General features: G+C 45.6%; 2 protein-coding genes across 2 annotated transcripts; one reads left to right on the top strand and one right to left on the bottom strand.

Moving 5' to 3' along the window:
* Nucleotides 1-451: 451 nt before the first annotated feature.
* T265_15145 (hypothetical protein) lies at nucleotides 452-15,413 on the top strand (the record flags this gene model as incomplete). Its single annotated transcript, XM_009176766.1, has 10 exons — nucleotides 452-665; nucleotides 700-758; nucleotides 884-989; nucleotides 1,021-1,132; nucleotides 1,171-1,264; nucleotides 1,385-1,457; nucleotides 1,489-1,600; nucleotides 1,639-1,732; nucleotides 11,146-11,209; nucleotides 14,648-15,413. Coding segments are annotated over 10 exons (990 nt in total), but the record flags the coding sequence as incomplete, so codon positions are not given.
* On the bottom strand, nucleotides 13,895-14,134 carry T265_10390 (hypothetical protein; the record flags this gene model as incomplete). Its single annotated transcript, XM_009176754.1, has 1 exon — nucleotides 13,895-14,134. The coding sequence occupies one exon, from the start codon at nucleotides 14,132-14,134 to the stop codon at nucleotides 13,895-13,897; it is 240 nt and encodes a 79-aa protein (XP_009175018.1).
* Nucleotides 15,414-21,019: the final 5,606 nt, after the last annotated feature.

Here is a 21,019-nt window from a genome sequence, read left to right as displayed (position 1 = left end):
CCTGATACACACTCACGCCTCGTATGAACAGGATTTGTTCGATAGGAGAGACAAGTTAAGGGTTTATTCGGGGCCAGAAGGTACACTTTTGTCGGACGACAATTCCCCTCACTTTGGACAGCTGGCGCGTGGAATAACCTTTCTCCCTACGTTGTTCGTGCTGCATACCAGATCCAGTTCAAAGCAAATTCGGATCCGCTTCATGTGAGTCCTCATGGTGGCAAGCATTACCATCCAAGCCTGGGGACTTGCATTTCAGGTGGACGAAATCCGATGGACAACAAGAATAAACACTACCTATAAAATCTCGATCCTCTGTATCAATAAGTGAATCCGTGAGTACTTTCTGTGCTTCAGAGGTCATGATGATCTTGAAAGTAAAAGTAGTCTGAGGCTGAAGCGGAAATTCCGTCAGCCACTGGAGTACTGGGGGGTACATCTGTATCTCCAGGTGGAATATTGCACACCACCGCTAGTTTTCGCTGTTACGTTCAGTGCTGATGTCCTGAGCAATAATTTGGCCTTGTTCAGTTTGGCCTTGCCTTTTGGATTACTGTCAAGGTCAATCGCCTTTGCGTGTCGTCGGCGCCCCGATATGACAGCAGTTGCGGATTTCAACAATCCGCTTAGGAAATTCAAGCTTGTGTTCCTTGGAGAACAGAGTGGTACGTTTAGGACAAATTGTTAATTCCTGTACAGTCGGCAAAACGTCCCTCATCACTCGCTTCATGTATGAAACCTTCGATAGCGTATACCAAGTGAGTTAAACCTACCCTTATCACACCGTACGTAGGCCACCATAGGCATAGACTTCCTGTCAAAAACCATGTATCTAGAGGACAGAACGGTATTTTCGAAATCTGACTAAATTATGCCCTAACAGATACGTTTACAATTATGGGATACAGCAGGCCAGGAGCGCTTCCGGAGCCTCATACCGAGCTATATACGAGATTCCTCCGTGGCTGTAGTGGTTTACGACATTTGTGGTAAGTTAGCATACTTAGCTTATTTTTAAAGTTGTGGAATCTTTCCAACAAACTGCCAAGTGGATCGACGATGTGCGGAATGAGCGTGGTAGTGATGTCATAATTATGCTGGTCGGCAACAAGACTGACCTCTCGGACAAAAGGTTGGTCCATTGGTTTTTCATTATCATTATCCTTTTAGAAAGGTTACCACAGAGGAGGGTGAGAGGTTAGCCAGAGACCTAAATGTGATGTTCATTGAAACCAGTGCCAAGGCCGGATACAACGTCAAAGTTGTAAGTTGGATTTTTTGTTCGCAAGGCGTGGACATTACCGTTCTAGACCTGTGTAGCGTCATGTAGTATTACCTTCCTCTGGTTGCTTGTCACTAAGCAACATGGGATACAGCAGGCCAGGAGCGCTTCCGGAGCCTCATACCGAGCTATATACGAGATTCCTCCGTGGCTGTAGTGGTTTACGACATTTGTGGTAAGTTAGCATACTTAGCTTATTTTTAAAGTTGTGGAATCTTTCCAACAAACTGCCAAGTGGATCGACGATGTGCGGAATGAGCGTGGTAGTGATGTCATAATTATGCTGGTCGGCAACAAGACTGACCTCTCGGACAAAAGGTTGGTCCATTGGTTTTTCATTATCATTATCCTTTTAGAAAGGTTACCACAGAGGAGGGTGAGAGGTTAGCCAGAGACCTAAATGTGATGTTCATTGAAACCAGTGCCAAGGCCGGATACAACGTCAAAGTTGTAAGTTGGATTTTTTGTTCGCAAGGCGTGGACATTACCGTTCTAGACCTGTGTAGCGTCATGTAGTGTTACCTTCCTCAGGTTGCTTGTCACTAAGCAACTATCCAATCGCGGCCTCGTTATGATATGGATATTAAATCATTGCATATATTTGAACCGAAAACGTCGAATTCAGACCGCCTGTTTATCCGTTGTCTTCGTGAACAATAAGTCCAGTATCTCTCGTTTGAGTTTCGCTTGGGTATACACACCTACCGGAGTTCCCCAAACTTGTCACGGTTTTTTAGCTGTTCAGTTGACGCCATTAGGGAAGGCTTACAATTTTTGAAGATTTGAAGAAATAAAAAGCGGGGTAGTAAAGGGTTGACTCCCAACGCCTGCAGCTGGAGGGCGCCTATCCAAAGGCTTCAAGAACACTAAAGCGAAAATTTTGACAGTGCTATCGGATGTGAACGATGAAACGTCACCATCCGAGACTTGTGTGCCATCGGTCAATATAATCATGAATGGAAGCGCGGTGTATAGAGGACTGTGAGAAGGGTGGCAATCACAATACCGTATGTAAAGTAGCAGGGAGAGTAAGTGGACGGTCGTGATGACCTGTTGTGACCCCAAAACGCAGCTTCTGATATCTGACACATCTTTTATCAGGGACAACAGAGAGGCTGGACTTGACGAAGTTGACATCAAACGGGTTTGAAAATTACTTGTCAAAACAGCAATTATCCCGTTGCAAGTGATGTGCACTTACGGCTGTTCCACGTGGTATGCAATAATTGCATCTTCAGGTAGCCATACCTAGCGTAAAATCTTAGGGCTCCAGTTACTCCCAAACGATTTATCATCCACGGCAAAAAGCTGTGAACAAAGATCTGATCAGAGAATAACAGAGTGGGAAACCACAACCGACCACTGAACAACCGTGCGGAGGAGTTGATTTTTGTGTGCTCACTTAATCAGTGATCGTCTTTTGACGGAAAGTCGAGTCTGTTGATCATCATCATCATCGACAGCATGACATCAGTGTTCAACACTGATGCTTCACTGCCGTACGACCATGATTTATTTGAAAGCCTTATTGTTGAATGTTGAAAAAATGTGTTGAAAGAAAACGAGAGCGAAAGAATGCCCTAGTCCTCAATTAAGACAAAGAAATTTGCCCAGTTTTACTTTGGCACAACATGAAGAATCGGATCCAGGTCTGAACGAACGCCTGAATGCGGAAGAAATGACATACAACGCGGAACTGCCGTAATGGCCTTAGTCAGCTGCTACGCAGGTTCTAGGCTTATATAAATTGGTGTATATTCAACAATAAGGACACGGAAACGTGATCATTGAATCATGAGAATGCCACTTTTTTCCCAGTTGGAATCCTCCGACAACTGGTCATCTGCAACGAAGTCGGAAGTAATGGGCTGGTGCATTCCTGATTTATGAAATTAGTTGATTCTGAAAGCTGGAATTCTTGCTTCTCAGTCGTTAGAAGCAACCTGTTCGAATGCCGATCTCCAACGCCTTGCAGCGGCTCGTCCGTCAGAACCAACCTGTTCGAATGCCGATCTCCAACGACCTTGCAGCGGCTGTATGACGAGCTCTGGAGAACGTTTTTTCGTAGTTACAAACTCACAGCTTTTTATGATTTCCGTTCTCCGAACCACTACCACAGAATCGTCCTTGAGAACGCAAACAAAAGGATTCGTGTTTGACAACCAGCAGCCTCGTATCATTGCACTTGTCACCATGAAGCTGACGTAGAAATGTTTGACAAGGACGAGTTGTTTTCGACGATAAGTCCGGTGTTTTTCTGCTGAAGAATTGGGTAAGCCTCGCTGACTTGGTTATGTTCTGCCAGGTAGCTGACTGCAGTTAGTTTCAAACGGCTTGTTCGCTTGCAAGTGTGAGCTATATAAACAGGCAGGATTCGAACAGCACCTGCTCACTTCATTTGCCACAGCTGACTTACGAAGGGACGAGCCTATAAATGCATCACCATGCTCGGAAGTCGATCTGGTAAATCCATTGTCAGTTTCGAACTACTAGCCAAAAATCAGCTACTTGTGTGGCCTCCGCCGGGAAGTTAGTGCGTTTTGGTGACATCGTCTTTGACAAGGTAGAGGGCGAGCGTGGCTGTCTGGCGCTTTCAAGAAACACATCACTACCAAAATTAAAGAGGAAAAGTAAGAGAGGGCAGCTTTGTCTTACACAAATGGACGTGGTGAACTCAAGCGAAAGCTTGTTTTATACTCGTACACGTCTTCAGGAGTTTATATACTGTGCCCTCAGGACGCCCTTGATCGGTCGCCAAAAGCGAAAGCTTGTTTTATACTCGTACACGTCTTCAGGAGTTTATATACTGTGCCCTCAGGACGCCCTTGATTGGCCGGTCGCCAACCTGCGCAAAGTAGTGCCGGAGAACCTCAACTGCGGTGGATGCCTGGCTGATCCCACGATGGTTTTCGCATAACCTTCCTGTGCTCTTTTTAAGACGGATCACGCTAAGTGCTGTCCATCCAGTGGATCTATTTCCCCTCCCAAATCTTCCATAGCATCGCCAAACCGTGGATGAGGGTTTTACTCCCTTCTTTGAAGAGTGAAATGCCGACCATCTGATCCGAGTGCCTTGGAAGATTTCTGTATTTTTATTGTCAACAGCGGGCTGGTGTCGACGTCTCATTCATGCTCGTTGGTGTTCTTCAAGATGATTTGTTGAAAGAGGCCAACAGAAGCGCTGTTTAAAGCTTATCGCTCAAAACAGCGATTTTGTGAACGAATTACTGCTCCGTCTTCTTTGCACATTGTTTCGCTAACACGTGTCTTTTGATCGAACCAGGTGAAATAAGGCGCGGCTATCGCCTGCAGCGGGTGCCCTCTCCATTTTACGTGCCTTCGCAACTATCAGGAAGGTCAGATTCCTGAAAGCAACTTCAGAACGCCCGGAACCTACTGCTCCACCAAAAACTCAACTGGAAAGCCAGCAAGCATCCAGGCCAGTCAATCATTCAATCAATTCAGCAAAACCTGATGAGTGTTCTTGCGGCCACAGGAGCATGACCGAATGTGATCAGCGTTCAGGCTTTTCACAGAGGCACGATCGATGTTGATGGGTGTTCACTAACGCCTATCAGACAGCCTGGATCAATGTCAGAAAGTCCCCTTTAAATAGCGTGGGGCCGTTGTAACTTTTGCTCGCACTCTCACTCACTCGCTTGTTCGGAATACAGCTGTTGTGTTCCCTTCTGTGAGTCTTTTCTCTCCGACACTAGGCACTGGAGTGGGTCAGCAGCAGATACCACAGATTGACGAATCAGCAGATATAACAGCAACCCATCAACGTTCGCTTTCATTCTTCAAGCTTTTGATTATCCGGCGTTTGAGTGATCTGCATCCGCCGTCACAGTCCTCAATCGCTGGCATGGCTTTTTGACAGCAATAAGACCTGATGTCCACATATCCAGTGCCCATTTAGTCCAGTCGGGTCGCTTGGACCGAGTGTCCAAAGAGCCGAAAGCACAGCTTCCTTAACTCGCTCGCAGCCTCCAAGTAATCTCGTCATCAGAATGACGGTGCGTTTCTAGCGGCTTTCCAGACCGTTCCACCCGATACTGCCTAACCTCCGAAGTTCGTTGAAGTTAGTGAACTTAGTCGCTCCGCTTCTGCATGCGTGACGTAGACGAAAAATAAACTGTTGACCGCGCCCACACAGGGCATCATCGAAGTGAAGTTGCGTCCCTCAGGAGGGACGACAGTCTGAGGCTATCCATCAGCAGTGATCGCCGCGTGACCAAACTGGGTCCGTTGTCGGCTCGCGGTTCTTGAACTCTTGAGTACTTATGCTGAAAGTTCATACGGCTAGCAACAGATGATGTTCATTTCACAACTGAAGAAGTCGCTCTAAGTCATCTGTTCTTTGAGTGTCGACTCCGAATCTATCACCCAATGGGCTTCTCCGTGGCTTATTCGTCCAAGCTGACTATATCCGTCCTAATTGCTGACGAAAGCAGTCGTGATATATGTTGATGAAACCCGTCCTTCTTAGACTGGGAACAACAGTCTGTCGGGCACATGCTGACATGACTAATAAACACTGTTTACCGGGTCAACCTATACGGATCTTATTTGAACCAAATAACTGTGCATCGCAAAGACTTACCGGAATTCATTCCTGTAAAGTGCTTTCAGTTTTGTGTCTAGGTGCGAATCCCACACCATAGCTACTACAAGCCGTGGTGTCAGGACCACCAGGTACCTGAAGAGTGAAATATGGAACATCTGAGCTCATCCTAAACCATTTGAGGTGCACAACCGATATACGTGTTTCGGAAACACAGCGCACAACAGAGAAGGATATATGTTGCCCACTTTGATATAAATTAGATGAAATTTATGACCGCACAGCAGTGAAGCATCAGTGTCAACACTGATGATGATGCCATCCATGTTTGTGGACTCAGAGTGACGCCAGTGTATGCCTCAACTTCGAGCTGTAGCGACTAACCAGATGCGGCGTTAAAGAATTCCAAGGTTAGTGACAGTATCGCACTCAGGTTTTTTTCACTGTGTACCTGGATGTGGACTTTCTGTGATTAGTAGCGTAACTTACTGAGGTCCGCTTGCTTTGTAGATGATCCAGCTAGCAAGATTGTCCATAGTGATTGTTGGTCAGCGGAGTCAAGCGTGGTGCGAAGATCGATGAATCATGTTGAAATTCACATCGGCCTAGGGTAAAGAGCTCAAGTAAGCTGTTCAAGGGCGGAAATCGCCTTGATTTGATCTTGGGTGTCTGGTCCTTCCTCGGCGAAATGTTGTATGTGAGGGGACGCTAGTATCTTCATCGCACAGTTGATTCCACGGCAGTTAACATCACTTTCTTTTGAGAGGGACAAAGTGCATTAATCTGGAGACACAGATTTCGTCCGCTGTATCGAGTAAAATATTTTATGGAGGGGCTTGAGAAGTCTGGTGGTTGTGGACTTCAGCCTGAATTCCGTTTACTCCTATGTATTTTGCACTCGGGGCGAGATGGTCCAAGTGGTTAGAGCGCGAATTCACTGACCGGAAGGTCCGTGGTTCGAACCCGACCTCTGACTCTCGACTTCCCCTGTCTAGGCTTAGGCAACCTGGCAGTATCCCAACCCTCGTGCTTCCTTCGGGTAGCATGGCAGGTAGGCACCGAAAGGGCGCTACAGCTGAACGACAATCAAAACAATTTTGCACTCTTTGTTTCATGATCGTGGCAATTTCCATCTCCTTTGACTGCTTGCATTCGCTGTTGTGCGAATTCGAGGTTGAGTTTGAACGTCCTGGGCCTCAGTTGATTAATGATAAAGCAGCTGCTTGAAGTATTCCGCCCAATCTTGCTCGTGGCCGACCGATTTTATTCAACCGACCAGTTGAGTGATCGCGGATCCGAGACTACCTACTGGAGTATCGTAATATGCGCACTGCTGATGATCCCCTGTACAGCGCTTCTCGGCCTTTAGGCATGGAGTCGTTCCACTTACACGACGAAATCTCCATTAGAAAATTCCGATGCCTCACACTTACAGCTCTAGATCTACTTTCTTTCGCGTTTATATCTCCGCGAACCACAACAATATTTGGGGTCTTGTTCGTCACAGAGCATCGTAGAAACTGCTCTTGTGAGTTCCGAAGCTATAGTCTATTGGGGCGTCAATATCGACAGCTAAGATCAGTGTTCAACACTGGTGCCCTGTTGGCGTAAGCAGTCAACAAACAGCGATTATCGGGGCGTTTCCGGATACTCTCGCATATATTGCTAAACGAAGCGCACACCGATTATCGATGGGCAATCGGTTCCTTCAGCTCTGACTCCAGCAGGGCCGGTCATACTAGCCTCCAGAAGAAACTGATTGCGAAGTCACTAAAAACTGTTTTAATGTCTTGAATGCTTGTTCCAGACAGGCGGTACACATCAGTAGAAGCGAGTCTACCGCATATGAAGAGCAGTAATGTTGTTCGGCAGTGAAGCATCAGTGGCAACACTGATGGTGATGATGAATGTCGTTCGGCTTGTTTCAGACTGTGAACGTTAAGGGTTGCCAGATGAACTGTGTTAAGGTTTGAAGAATGATTTCGAAATGTCTGCGACCCTGGATATTGCAGCTCACGGCAGTGGGTGTAGTACTGACTTCTGAGTGCTTAAGAATGGACCTTATCTACGGAGACGTCTCTAGAAACCGAGTGAGAATGGGAAGAAAGAATATGTGGAGGATAGAAGAAGCCAGTTTTCGCTTACTCGCCCTGTTATATGCTGTAAGTAAGGCGGCTGGGCTGATCATCATCACCCACAGCCTAACATCAATGTTCAGCACTGATGCTTCGCTGCCATATGACCATAATTTATTTGAAAAGCTTATTGTGAAGAAACTATAAAAGTGAATGGGGAAGGGATTTAATGCTAACCTACCACAGCCATTCGGATGTCCCTACACATCAAGTCACTCATTCAGACAATATGGACCAAAAAATGCCGTTCACATCAATTAGCACACATACCTTGCAGCGTCTACGACCGGGCACAATGGGAATCACACTAACACCATCCCAAAAGGTTGGTTTCACCGGCGTCGCTCGAACTTCCGCCAATCTCTTTGACACAACTCTGCCAGGCTAAAGGTTGGCCACTCAGTTTCCTTCCTGAATTGGGCGCGGAAGACGGCACTCTTGGCATATGATTATTCAACCTAACCACCCGTATTTTGATGCTGGACACATTCTTCTATTCAACACATGTTTTCCAGTTTCTTCGCTGACACCTTTCTCTACAAGGTTTGGTTCTGATATCTGAAGACATCTCAGTTCGGCTGCCCGAAGAGACCACATTTCATGGCTGTTCAACAACGAAACAGTCCCTGCTACAGCCTGATACACACGTCCCGTGAGATTCAGTGATATGCTGTTTTTCCTCAGTTATCCAATCAATGCGGGAATCACACTAACACCATCCCAAAAGGATGGTTTCACCGGCATCGCTCGAACTTCCGCCAATCTCTTTGACACAACTCTGCCAGGCTAAAGGTTGGCCACTCAGTTTCCTTCCTGAATTGGGCGCGGAAGACGGCACTCTTGGCATATGATGATTCAACCTAACCACCCGTATTTTGATGCTGGACACATTCTTCTATTCAACACATGTTTTCCAGTTTCTTCGCTGACACCTTGCTCTTCAAGGTTTGGTTCTGATATCTGAAGACATCTCAGTTCGGCTGCCCGAAGAGACCACATTTCATGGCTGTTCAACAACGAAACAGTCCCTGCTACAGCCTGATACACACGTCCCGTGAGATTCAGTGATATGCTGTTTTTCCTCAGTTATCCCAATCAATGCGACCGGAGTCTTAGAGTTTGGTGCTTTGAGCTCATCTGTCACAGTGCAGTCAGAACTAATAACTTCAAATATACGTAAAACTCGCCACAACCTCTGGTATCTCTCCCTGGATTGTAATTGGCATATTCAGTGACTTCATGTCCAGAAGTATGACCTCACAATTTGTGGATGCACAGCGCATTCCAAAGAACGGAACGACTTTGGTCAGCTCATTCAAGAATACCTGTACCCTTTACTGGCCTTCGAAGACGTTAACATTATCTGCATATTCTGCTTCCGAAAGTGCATATGCTTATTTGAAAAAATGCGAACAATTAGGTCAGTTCTTCAGTGATGAGTTTGAGCGGTGATGGTTTGTGTGGTCGTCCTTGCCGGACAACACCGCCCGTTGAAATGGTTTTGGAGAGCTTGCGGTACACGATCGTATGCTGGCAAGTTTGTGACTACAAAGAGGCTGTAGTGTCTGCGAACTTCTGTGGCGTAGCTGTGCACAAAGTGCTCAACTTTAAGGGAACCTTTTCTATTTCGAGCCTACTTATGTGCTGTTTCGAATGTCTTGCTTCTCAGAGACAGTGTTTGCACCCGAGGCAGTATCTCAATCGCAGTGATTTGCATATAATCGGCTATGTTTACCAGCCTATCAACCACAGTCGTCAGTCGCTTCACCGGTGATAGGCATCTGGCGAATAAATTGCTTGAGTAGGCCTATCGCTAGCAGTCTACACAACAGCGTGATTGGTCCAACACCGTACCGAGCCCTTTTGTTTCTATGGTTAGTTTTCGGTTACCATCCCTTTTGTCACCGTAACGGTGGATTCCAGTGAACATCCAATGCGGTTCGTTGTGTCTTATTCCGAGTAGCCATCCAAACCGCGCATTAATCACATGTGGTGCGCCAGCTCTTTGATTACCTCGTGGTTGTCGATGGTCCGGGAATTTCAAAACTGATGAATACCATTCTCACAGTTGATTGGGCTCATTTGTCCTGGCAACTCTGAAGAGTCACTGGCCTTGGTTGCTTCGGGCGCGCCATGCCACAAAATCTAAAGCATGACACGGTTAGGTCCATGAAAGCAATGTGGGTGCCCTTCATCTGGTCTTTTGGAGCACCGTCAAGGTTGTCTGATTGCCACTGCACTATCTAGTATAGTATAGTATAATATAGTATAGTATAGTGTATAGTATAGTATAGTATAGTATAGTATAGTATAGTATAGTATAGTATAGTATAGTATAGTATAGTATAGTATAGTATAGTATAGTATAGTATAGTATAGTATAGTATAGTATAGTATAGTATAGTATAGTATAGTATAGTATAGTATAGTATAGTATAGTATAGTATAGTATAGTATAGTATAGTATAGTATAGTATAGTATAGTATAGTATAGTATAGTATAGTATAGTATAGTATAGTATAGTATAGTATAGTATAGTATAGTATAGTATAGTATAGTATAGTATAGTATAGTATAGTATAGTATAGTATAGTATAGTATAGTATAGTATAGTATAGTATAGTATAGTATAGTATAGTATAGTATAGTATAGTATAGTATAGTATAGTATAGTATAGTATAGTATAGTATAGTATAGTATAGTATAGTATAGTATAGTATAGTATAGTATAGTATAGTATAGTATAGTATAGTATAGTATAGTATAGTATAGTATAGTATAGTATAGTATAGTATAGTATAGTATAGTATAGTATAGTATAGTATAGTATAGTATAGTATAGTATAGTATAGTATAGTATAGTATAGTATAGTATAGTATAGTATAGTATAGTATAGTATAGTATAGTATAGTATAGTATAGTATAGTATAGTATAGTATAGTATAGTATAGTATAGTATAGTATAGTATAGTATAGTATAGTATAGTATAGTATAGTATAGTATAGTATAGTATAGTATAGTATAGTATAGTATAGTATAGTATAGTGTATCTTGCGTGATCTGATTTTATTTCGATTACCCTCACTTTGTTTCCAAATAACAACTGTTCTTGTCCAGTCACCATGTTCCATACCGTCTCACCCGCTCTCATTCCTTTCAGTTATTCCGCCGAATAGCCTCGGAGTTGTTGAACAAAGAAAATCCCCCGCCAAGGCATGACGACTGTATCCTTTTTGAGATTCAATCTCGCTACCGGGAATTTAGGTTTTCCTTTTATCGGCTTGATGTGGAACCTGTGCTGTTGAAGAACAGTGTTTTGTGTATAACTTGGAACCCGTTTCTGATACGGAACACGACCATCCATAGAGATGACGGTTGTAGTCTACTTGTTAACGCCTGTGTAAAACGCTGAACCCCTCCTGGTTATGATTCCTCCAAAGCAGGGATACTCCCCATTCGAGCCCCACGAAACTTAATCCGGACGAAAGTATATTGTTTACTTCGACTCTCGGGAGACGAGACTTATCGTCATCGCTCTACAACTGTTGTTTCATTCACCGCTCTTCGGTTTAATTTCACACATTTTGAAAAGAAGTTAAGGGGTTAATGAATACGTTTCTCTCAACCGAGTTATCTGCGGACGGTGTGCTTTTGGTGGATGGCAAGTCCACAAGTATAAAGCTCCTTCTCAATCGTCTTATTTGGAAAACCAGACAGTTCCGGTTGTGTTTGAGAGAGAGAGAGAGAGTTGTTTGCAATGAACCGTTTCTAGTGGGTGCCATGTGCGATGAAGGGTTCCTATTAACAAATGACATTCCAGTCTCGATGTGTGCTTTCGAGAGCGACATAGCTCGATTTTGTAGGAGCGCGAATCTATTGACCGGATGGTCCGTGGTTCGAACCCGACCTCTGCCTCTCGACCTCCGCTGTCTAGGCTTGGACAACCTGGCGGTATCTCCTTTGGTTGGCATGGTAGCTAGGCACTGAAAAGGGTGTTACAGCCGAAAGATTTTTTGTCTCGCGTGTTCCATTGTCAAATCGCTGTGCACATGGTACGGACCTGACCCTTTTTAAAAGCATGACAAGGGCAAAATTCTTATATGATTGAATTAGGAGTAGACGAAAATGCTGTTTTTACTGAGGGACGTCGCATTCCTTGTGAGGTGTGCTCTTCACTAGCCCCAAAAGTCTTTCGGTTTCCTCAAGCACGCAAGATGGCGATTTAGTTGTTATCAGTTCAGCGAACAGTTTCCATGAGAAGTTTATGTTGAGAGTTCCGAATATTGTGTCCTGAATGTGAGCGGAGAAAGCCAGAAGAGACAAGTGCTCACAACAGTATTCTGTGCGCCATATTTTCGGTTGTCTAGGGGGATGAGTAAGCTCGTTTGTTTGGCGAGCACGCTCACTGATTTGATCGTCGTCCGCCTTTACACATCCGTAGGTTTTCGGTTTTATCGAGGGACAACACCGCAGATATCTCTGTGTCAGATACCACCTCTGTGATCAAAAACTTCGTTTTGACGTTGCCGCACCGACAACTAGTGTGATCTTCGTGATCAGATAAGATTGGCTTCTTGAGTGGGATTCTCAGTGACCGTTGTGATTTTCCTTGATGCTTGGTCCACCGCATCGTTGCTGCCACATTTCGTCTTAGCTCAGACTAGTTGTATGCGTATCTCAGTATGATGTGAGCTAAGTATAGTTTGAGCTCGAGTCTCTGGTCAACTGGTTCTTAATCCAGGTTCATTCGCCTTCCCCGGACTTTTGTGTTGCCTTGTGTCATGACATGGGCGTGAGACAGCTCGGTGAGGCGCGAACTTAGTGACCATGCATCTTGACTGCTGTTTAGGTTTTGGCAATCTGGCCATAATATGACGGTGCGCACCAAACTGGCGGAACGATCATTAGTTTTTCAGGTCATGAATAACCTCACGATTTCTCGAGCTTTACTGCGTAGTATGCGATGGCCGTCTGGCACCCAAGGTCGTCGTTTCTTTGGATGTTAATAAGGTGCTGGTTGTTCTGTTCACCGACCTTTGCTATTGGCTCGCAAACGTTTCCTCGCCGTGCGAGGAGACATAATCTTTCGGCGATTGAATCGTCAATTCATCCTTTTATGTTTGCGACTGTGTGGCTTCTGATTGGCATTTAATAACCGCAACCTGATTGGCTGTTCACAGCTTGCTCAACACGTAATCCGGTTGGTCCTTTCGAGACTTGGGTTGCTTTGTGGTCCGGTTATCTTGCACGAATTTCATCACTTCTATTGTTGTTTTATGAAGGCCACTTCAACACCCCAGAACCCTCGCGGTTTCTCGCTTACTTCCTTGACCCACATCTTACCCTCCCCGCACTTCTGTGTGCTTCTGGTTGTCGTTCTGTTTTTTTAGTGATTGAAATCAAACTATCCGATACTATCAATAATGACAATGCTAAAAGGCGTGGCTGTTTTTGTTAATGGTAACTGGCTTTCCGTGTGTGTGTGTGTGTGTGTGTGGCTGTGTTCTGTCCCATCCTACTACCCATGGGTTTTATTACCGACACCAAAGAATACCATTTTGTTTTCGTTAACTGAGATGCCCACCCACGTCTTCGAGTGTGCACTCACCTTAGGACGTTTGAATCCCTTGTGTGAACAGTTTTTTGTCGGTTGGGTGTGGGCTTTATCTAATTTGTTGGACCTCGTTTACAACCGTGTCGGTGTGCGAACTTCACCGGCGTGTCAAATTTATTTCCTTAACTCTCGAAATCTCACATCTCCCGGTGTTCGCACTTTTGCTCTGGTGCTTGCCCATCTCTGTGCTGCCGTTCCGCTCGTTTCTCGCCTAATTTGCTGTCCATTGCAGATATTGAACTGAAGCCAATCGAGCCACCGCAAGAAGCACAATGGAAAACGTGTGGTTGTTGATCTAGCCTGTTCTGTTGTTGCATTCTCTCTCTCTCTCTCCGGTAATTTCAATCGCCCACGTCTCTGGCCAACCCAGATATCCTACTTTCGGTTGTTTTGTCATGTCCACAATATCTTGGCTTGTCAGGTTGTCTTCGGATACAGGGGCGATTGCTTTGGGACAGGTAATGGGTGAGCGCCATTCAACCACTTCAACACCCCAGAACCCTCGCGGTTTCTCGCTTACTTCCTTGACCCACATCTTACCCTCCCCGCACTTCTGTGTGCTTCTGGTTGTCGTTCTGTTTTTTTAGTGATTGAAATCAAACTATCCGATACTATCAATAATGACAATGCTAAAAGGCGTGGCTGTTTTTGTTAATGGTAACTGGCTTTCCGTGTGTGTGTGTGTGTGTGTGGCTGATTGTGTTCTGTCACCCATCCTACTACCCATGGGTTTTATTACCGACACCAAAGAATACCATTTTGTTTTCGTTAGCTGAGATGCCCACCCACGTCTTCGAGTGTGCACTCACCTTAGGACGTTTGAATCCCTTGTGTGAACAGTTTTTTTGTCGGTTGGGTGTGGGCTTTATCTAATTTGTTGGACCTCGTTTACAACCGTGTCGGTGTGCGAACTTCACCGGCGTGTCAAATTTATTTCCTTAACTCTCGAAATCTCACATCTCCCGGTGTTCGCACTTTTGCTCTGGTGCTTGCCCATCTCTGTGCTGCCGTTCCGCTCGTTTCTCGCCTAATTTGCTGTCCATTGCAGATATTGAACTGAAGCCAATCGAGCCACCGCAAGAAGCACAATGGAAAACGTGTGGTTGTTGATCTAGCCTGTTCTGTTGTTGCATTCTCTCTCTCTCTCTCCGGTAATTTCAATCGCCCACGTCTCTGGCCAACCCAGATATCCTACTTTCGGTTGTTTTGTCATGTCCACAATATCTTGGCTTGTCAGGTTGTCTTCGGATACAGGGGCGATTGCTTTGCGACAGGTAATGGGTGAGCGCCATTCAACGCGCGTCTGTTCGTTCCACCATCAGTGCTTCAATCAGTGTTTTCCACATCTTCATTGAAATTGTTTTTTCTGTTTCCCCGAATTGTGACCTTTTTCTGAGTACTTTTGTTTTCTCTCCTTAAGTTCACTGCTGGAACCATCACGTGAACAAACGTGCCTAAACATACGCACCCTGTACAGGCCTCTTGGTACCCTTCCTCAGTTCGGTTGTCAGCGATCGTTCGGCCCCGGTTTTACCGCGAAACCACTTAATTTTGTTGTTGATTGTATTGTTTCGTTTCTAATTTTTCCTGTGACACGCTAACTCTCACTTGTGGTTATTTATTTTCTGCCTATCGTATGTCTGCCCAGGACCAATTCCGTCTTTCTGTTTCTGTGTCCGCGTTAGCAACATCAAGAACAAGGACGATTTTGAAGTATATGGTTTTCGGCTACTGTATGTGTGGGATTAAAGTTGCTTGTGTTTTCTCGTTATTGCGGTTTTGGGGGAGACCGCCACCTGTTTTGCTGATTCCTAATAACTCGCCTCAGTTCGGTTTGCTCCAGATCTGTCTGTCTTTCTGTGCGGAACTGTTCCATGTGGATACTACGAACTACTATAACTTCCAGCCAGGAGAGGCGAATCCACGATAGCGTTTCTCATCGGCCAGAACCGATGCGAAAGAAGAACGAGTGTGTGTTATCGGGGAGGTTGGTCGGAACCGTCCAGTCGTTTGGCCTATGTTTCACAGCCACAAACAGCGAAGTTAAGCTATGTAACGCGCAGTCTGCGCGTGTCCCTGATAATTCGAGCAGACATCGGAGGTTGTGAGACATTTCATATGTTACACCGGATGGAGAGATGACGGATCTCAAAGGTAGGGTTGCACTTCTCAATTTGCTCAGCTTGTCGCTTCAAAAAGGTGTCGGAGGGTTCATGTGTCCGTATATCATGCCTCTACGAAGCACGACATTTGCAGACGAATGATTTGGGGCATCGTCAGTTTTTTTAACCATCATCGACAGCATGACATCAGTGTTCAACCCCGATGCTTCACTGCCGTACCCTGAGTTGTACGAGGGCTGGGATACTGCCAGGGCACCCACGCCTAGACAGGAGGACGATTAGGATCATCAACCAAAGCTTTTGGCTCTAAAGCCCAACCGCAAGGCAGCGGTGTTTGGCGAGGAATGCAAATGCATTAGCATTTCTACGGAACAAGTCATCACATGTCCCAACCTAGAGGGCCATGTTTACGCATGGTTCAGCTGCGACTGTTGTTGACCTTATTTACTTTGGAGGTATCCTCCTTCCTAATATGCGAAATACCTCACTTTCCTGGTGGTCTTTCTTGGGGATCACCTTATCTGGCGTTGTCCTCCGTAGGCGAGTACTTGTGACAATGTTAAGTCGGTCTTTCCGGAAGCAGAGGCGTGTTCCGAAGGAAACGAATTCCAGTTTAATTGCAAAGCTGTGAGTCAGTTTGTTCTACTGGGACTATTCTGATTTGGTTGAAATGTTTGCCGCTGAGAGAACGGTTGGCCGTTCTTTCATCTCTCACTTAGCAACAGCGCTCATTCTCCGATCAACGCGTGGCTGGATTCCCGTCTCTCATATTATCGAAATGGATGTCATCTCAAGACTGGCTCTCTGGTCATTCATGTAATCGGTCATTGCTGGCACAGCACAAATGTCAAACGACTTAACAAGTGAGAATCGAGGTTTAAATGCGTATCAAAAGGTATCTTTGTGTCCCCAGCAGTTGTTAGCGGAATGGCAGAGTTCAGTTGGCTCCTGTTCGATTGCGCAACTGAGTTCGTTTCAGCCTTAGGCTATTGATGAAGCAACGGACAGTCGGTTGATACGTGATGTCTTTTCACTCACATCAGGGCAGTGGTGATATCTTTGGATTGAGTTTTGACTCGTGTCTCATGTGGTGAGTTTAGTTACTGTTACTACTGAGGGGCCGTTGCCGGCTTTGACTGATCGCTTATGCCGGATGATGATATCTTCAGACCGTATCCTGATGCTCATTGATCGCTTCCGCGGACCTCCATGAGATTCCAACGGGCAACGGAGGAAGATTCAACCATTTGATTGTCTCCGATGTGCGCTCATCATCCGCGTTAGCTGGGTCATGTGAATGAGACAGCATCCCCACCGTGCAAGCCATTCAATACGGGGCTTCGAAGATTTGCACGTCGAATACGCCGGATGCGGAGCTACAATTGTCACGAAACGTATCTTTAGAAATTGGATACCAGGACCTATTCATCCAGTGTAACCGAGTTAGACGGAACAAAACAAATAATGGCTTCAAAAGAATTCGTCTCTCTTGAAATACCATGAACCGTTGATCGTTTATCGGGCTCCTCAGACCTTCAATGAATGTGAATTGGCGACTCACCTTTAATGCCGTGCGGCTACGCATGTAAGCTTAGACAAGGACGTTGTCGTTGCGACCTATCAAAACACTACTCAGTCTTATCAGTAAGTCACTGAATGTGCAGTAAAACGGATGGGTAGAACCGACAGGAGACAAACAAGCACCTGTTTCATCGAATTCTGAGGCTGTTACATGACTCGTAGTCCGCCGGTACTGAGGTCTATTCCGACTTCGTTGACGAGATGCCTGATTGAGCTGCATTCATCGTATTCGTTATCAGGTGTAGCCAATCAGAGCAGCTCAAGCTTTCTAAGTATTGTTTGCGAATCGGTTCAAGTTCTTGTTGTGAGCACAAAAAAACATTTATGGGGAACCTGAGTTTGTTCGAATTATGGAAAACAGGTATCCCGTTGGGTTTTGTCAATCAGCTTTTGAGATTTTACTACGGTACTTGAAGCAGTATCGTCACGCAGTTGAGTTGCTCTACTTGCGCTCCTCAAAGTATTCAATGGCATTTGGTTTGCCGTTCGGTGTCCTGTCACTGGCTCACAAGACTGATCTCCATCTATGCAAATGTCCTTTTTGTTGCTGTTGTTCCGGACTTACAGACTCCTGATGAGGTAAATGAGGGCACTAGCACGGACAAGTGTACTTTAGAGTGGTCGCCTGGGAATGAGGTTTCGCTCTCATTACTGGACACCTGTATATTGTTTTGAACAGCGATACGCCGGTAATAAATGCTGATTCGTAACTACAGAGGTAGTGTGCATGTTATCTGTTGATTCGCCAGTCTGTTGTATCTGGCTACTGACCCGCTCCAGTGCCTAATACCGGAAAAAAGACTCAGAAGGGAACACAATAGCTGTATTCCGAACAAGCGAGTGCGAAAATACAGTGGCCTCAAGTTATTTATTGGAGGGACACTGTCTGAACGCGGTCCAATGCTGACGCAAGCGGTATGGCTTTGCTATGAGGCTGTGACGCACTGTATATTGCCGGGGCGTTGTTTGATCTTGATCAACACTGACTCGTGCTGTCTGGGTTCGATACAGGGCTGTGAAGCGCTGCATACTGAGGGGGCGTTGTCTGCCTGGTCAGTATCTAGCGGAGCTGAGGGTCTCAGTAGATTTCGGCATTCAGTGGTTGCTTTGAGGGATCTTACCTTCCTGACAGTACCGATGAGCGTTGGTTTGTTTGAGCTGGATGATTCAGCTGCTGACGTTTCACCACCATTAAGGTGACGACATCAGTAAGTTGCGACTGCCGGTGCGTGGTCGTTTCGCACGCATGGGTTTATACAAGGTTTGCTCACCTGGGTCGACCTTGACCGATCATTGATCGCTTGGGTGAACATTCCCATTGGTCTGTTGGTCAAGCTATCCTCTGATTGGCTGGTTTCCGGGTAACCTCGATGGATTAAAGTTTCAGAGTCAGTTATGTCAGCCACGGAATCCCTGTGAGCTACGCATGCACTTTTTGCATCTTTGAAAACATAGCGGGAGCGGAAAGCTTATTGGTGAGTAATGTAGGAATAGTGTAAAATGAGAAAAGTGCGTATGTTGCGTGCTCTAAACACGAGGCTAAACGGACTTCTCCAGAATGATCTCCCGTTTGGGAGCAACTGTATCAGCATGTCTGTCTAAAGTTACAAGACTGTAGAAGCAGGTGGGCAGGTCGCCGTCCCGCTAAGTTCTGTTGGCCGTTGTCATCTTCAGTGACACAGTAAGACTGATTCGCTTTTGAAGTAAGTACTAGTCAGTCTATAAGTGATGTTGGTCGGAACTCATGTAATATGTTGACATTGGTGCTCGTGGTTGGCAGTGCTTTCCCACTGTGGACGACTCCTAAAAATTAGCCGTCTGTCGGGAAGAATTTTCGGGCAGAAAACTGCTAGTTTCGTGCTGCTATCGTAAAATGTCATAGATCCATTCTCTCGAGATAGTGCCCACTTTGAGATCCTCTCGGACTGTCGGTGACCAAACTCAAACAACGCTCAGTTTGACTTGTAAAGCTAAGTTCTGGTAACATACGTGGACGCACTTCAGTTATATCTTTCTCCATACGAGGCAAGGTGCCATAGCCCAGTTGGTTTGTTAATATTGGAGCGTAAGGTGCCAGAGCTGATAATAGAGCAACTTAGATCTTCGATCAGCTTGGAAAGTTTGCCGAGCAGTTCAGCGTCCACCGATATCCCTCCCCACCCCTTCCCAGTGCACAAGCAAACGTCGCTGGGCCATTTGATGATGATGTCAATTAACGGCTCTCGTTGGTTAGTGTGGTTGTCAAAATCTTGCGTTGGTGGATTGGGGGAGTCTCAAATTAATTCCGATCGGGTTTGGTTCCTTAATCTTCCACTTCAATATGTTTCGACTGATGATTCACCGTGGCTGCCGCTGGTAGATTTTGTTGGGCTTTGTGGGGTTGCGAGTGCTGCGACAATTTAGTTAGGGGGTGAGGTCAAGTGGAATTCAGACGATGACTACTCCTCCTTCTGATGACGCACGCCAACACGTGTTAGTTCGACTGATTCAAAACCGTTCTTCACATGCTTGCCAGTTCCACGCCTTCTATTCTGTTGACACTGGGTAGCTTGGCGATTTCTACTGCCTCGGCTATCAGTCTCTGTGACCGTAGTGGACCGTTGTCCTCGCCTCAAAACCTCAACATTTTCTACTTCTATTTTATGTCCAGTAGGTGTTCGCAACTGCCGACTCTTTCAGTAACGCTAAATATTAATCTACATTTCTCAGCGGCCTGTTTTTTTTCTTATGTTCTCTGGCAGTCTGTCCTGTACAGACCTTGGTGCAGTCGTTCAGCTTGATTTTGTAGACACAGTCCGGCGTTAACAGCCCAGTTAAAAACTACCGATTGTTTACCAAGGCCTTTTGAAACGACAACCTAAATCTTGTTCATACAAATTTGTTTTTCGCGGCTTACTCACCTGGAACCCAGCTTAAATCTCGTTTACGGTGTTCTTCAACTGAATGTACTGATCCAGGCCGCCTCATGTTTCAGCTGATACGATGTTCGAGGTTTCGCAATACACTGTCTAGACGGAACAGACTACTCATAAGGTTGCTGAAGACTCTTCTTATCAGTATTACCTGCGTGTATCAAGCGGATCTGTCTGCTGACGGGATGGACGAGACACTTCGATGTTATACGGGTTATGTCGAGAACGAACCCAATTGGATTGTCGGAAAACAAGGACGCAGATATAATGCTAGAATCTGCCTGGAAAAAGTCGGTGTGGAAGTAACGGGCGGAATGCATCGAGAAATCAGACCAAAACCACGCAGTTTATCTCCACGTTTGCCTACAAACATCATCCTGGACCTCCAGGTTCTATCTTTGGGTTGTTTCGTCTACGGTCGCACACAATTCTCGTCTATCCTTGACCACATGTAGCTGACCTTTTATTTCTCTTCCTAATAAGGCGAAATCTGTCGTGCATGAACTCCTTGTGAAAACCGATTGGTTTTACACCATCCAGCTGCGTGGGTGTATCTCGAATTCCGCACGGTTGGCTGCTGAGTGTACACGTCACATTTTGAGTGTCTACGTGGTTATTCACGTTCACATGAACACGAGTAAGCTTGCAACCACGTAGTACAGTCGTGCTGACGCCAGTCCGGTTGACTGAATTCCAGATTCACTCTGACTCTACCCAAAAAAGCGACATTCGTAAAGCATTACTCGTCATAGTGAGCGTTTAGTAGGAAGGTTGCTTCTAACTTGTAACGTGCTACGACAGTCC

Source organism: Opisthorchis viverrini, assembly GCF_000715545.1.
Source record: "Opisthorchis viverrini unplaced genomic scaffold opera_v5_371, whole genome shotgun sequence".
Classification (NCBI taxonomy): domain Eukaryota; kingdom Metazoa; phylum Platyhelminthes; class Trematoda; order Opisthorchiida; family Opisthorchiidae; genus Opisthorchis; species Opisthorchis viverrini.
This window is presented reverse-complemented; position numbering and strand designations above follow the sequence as displayed.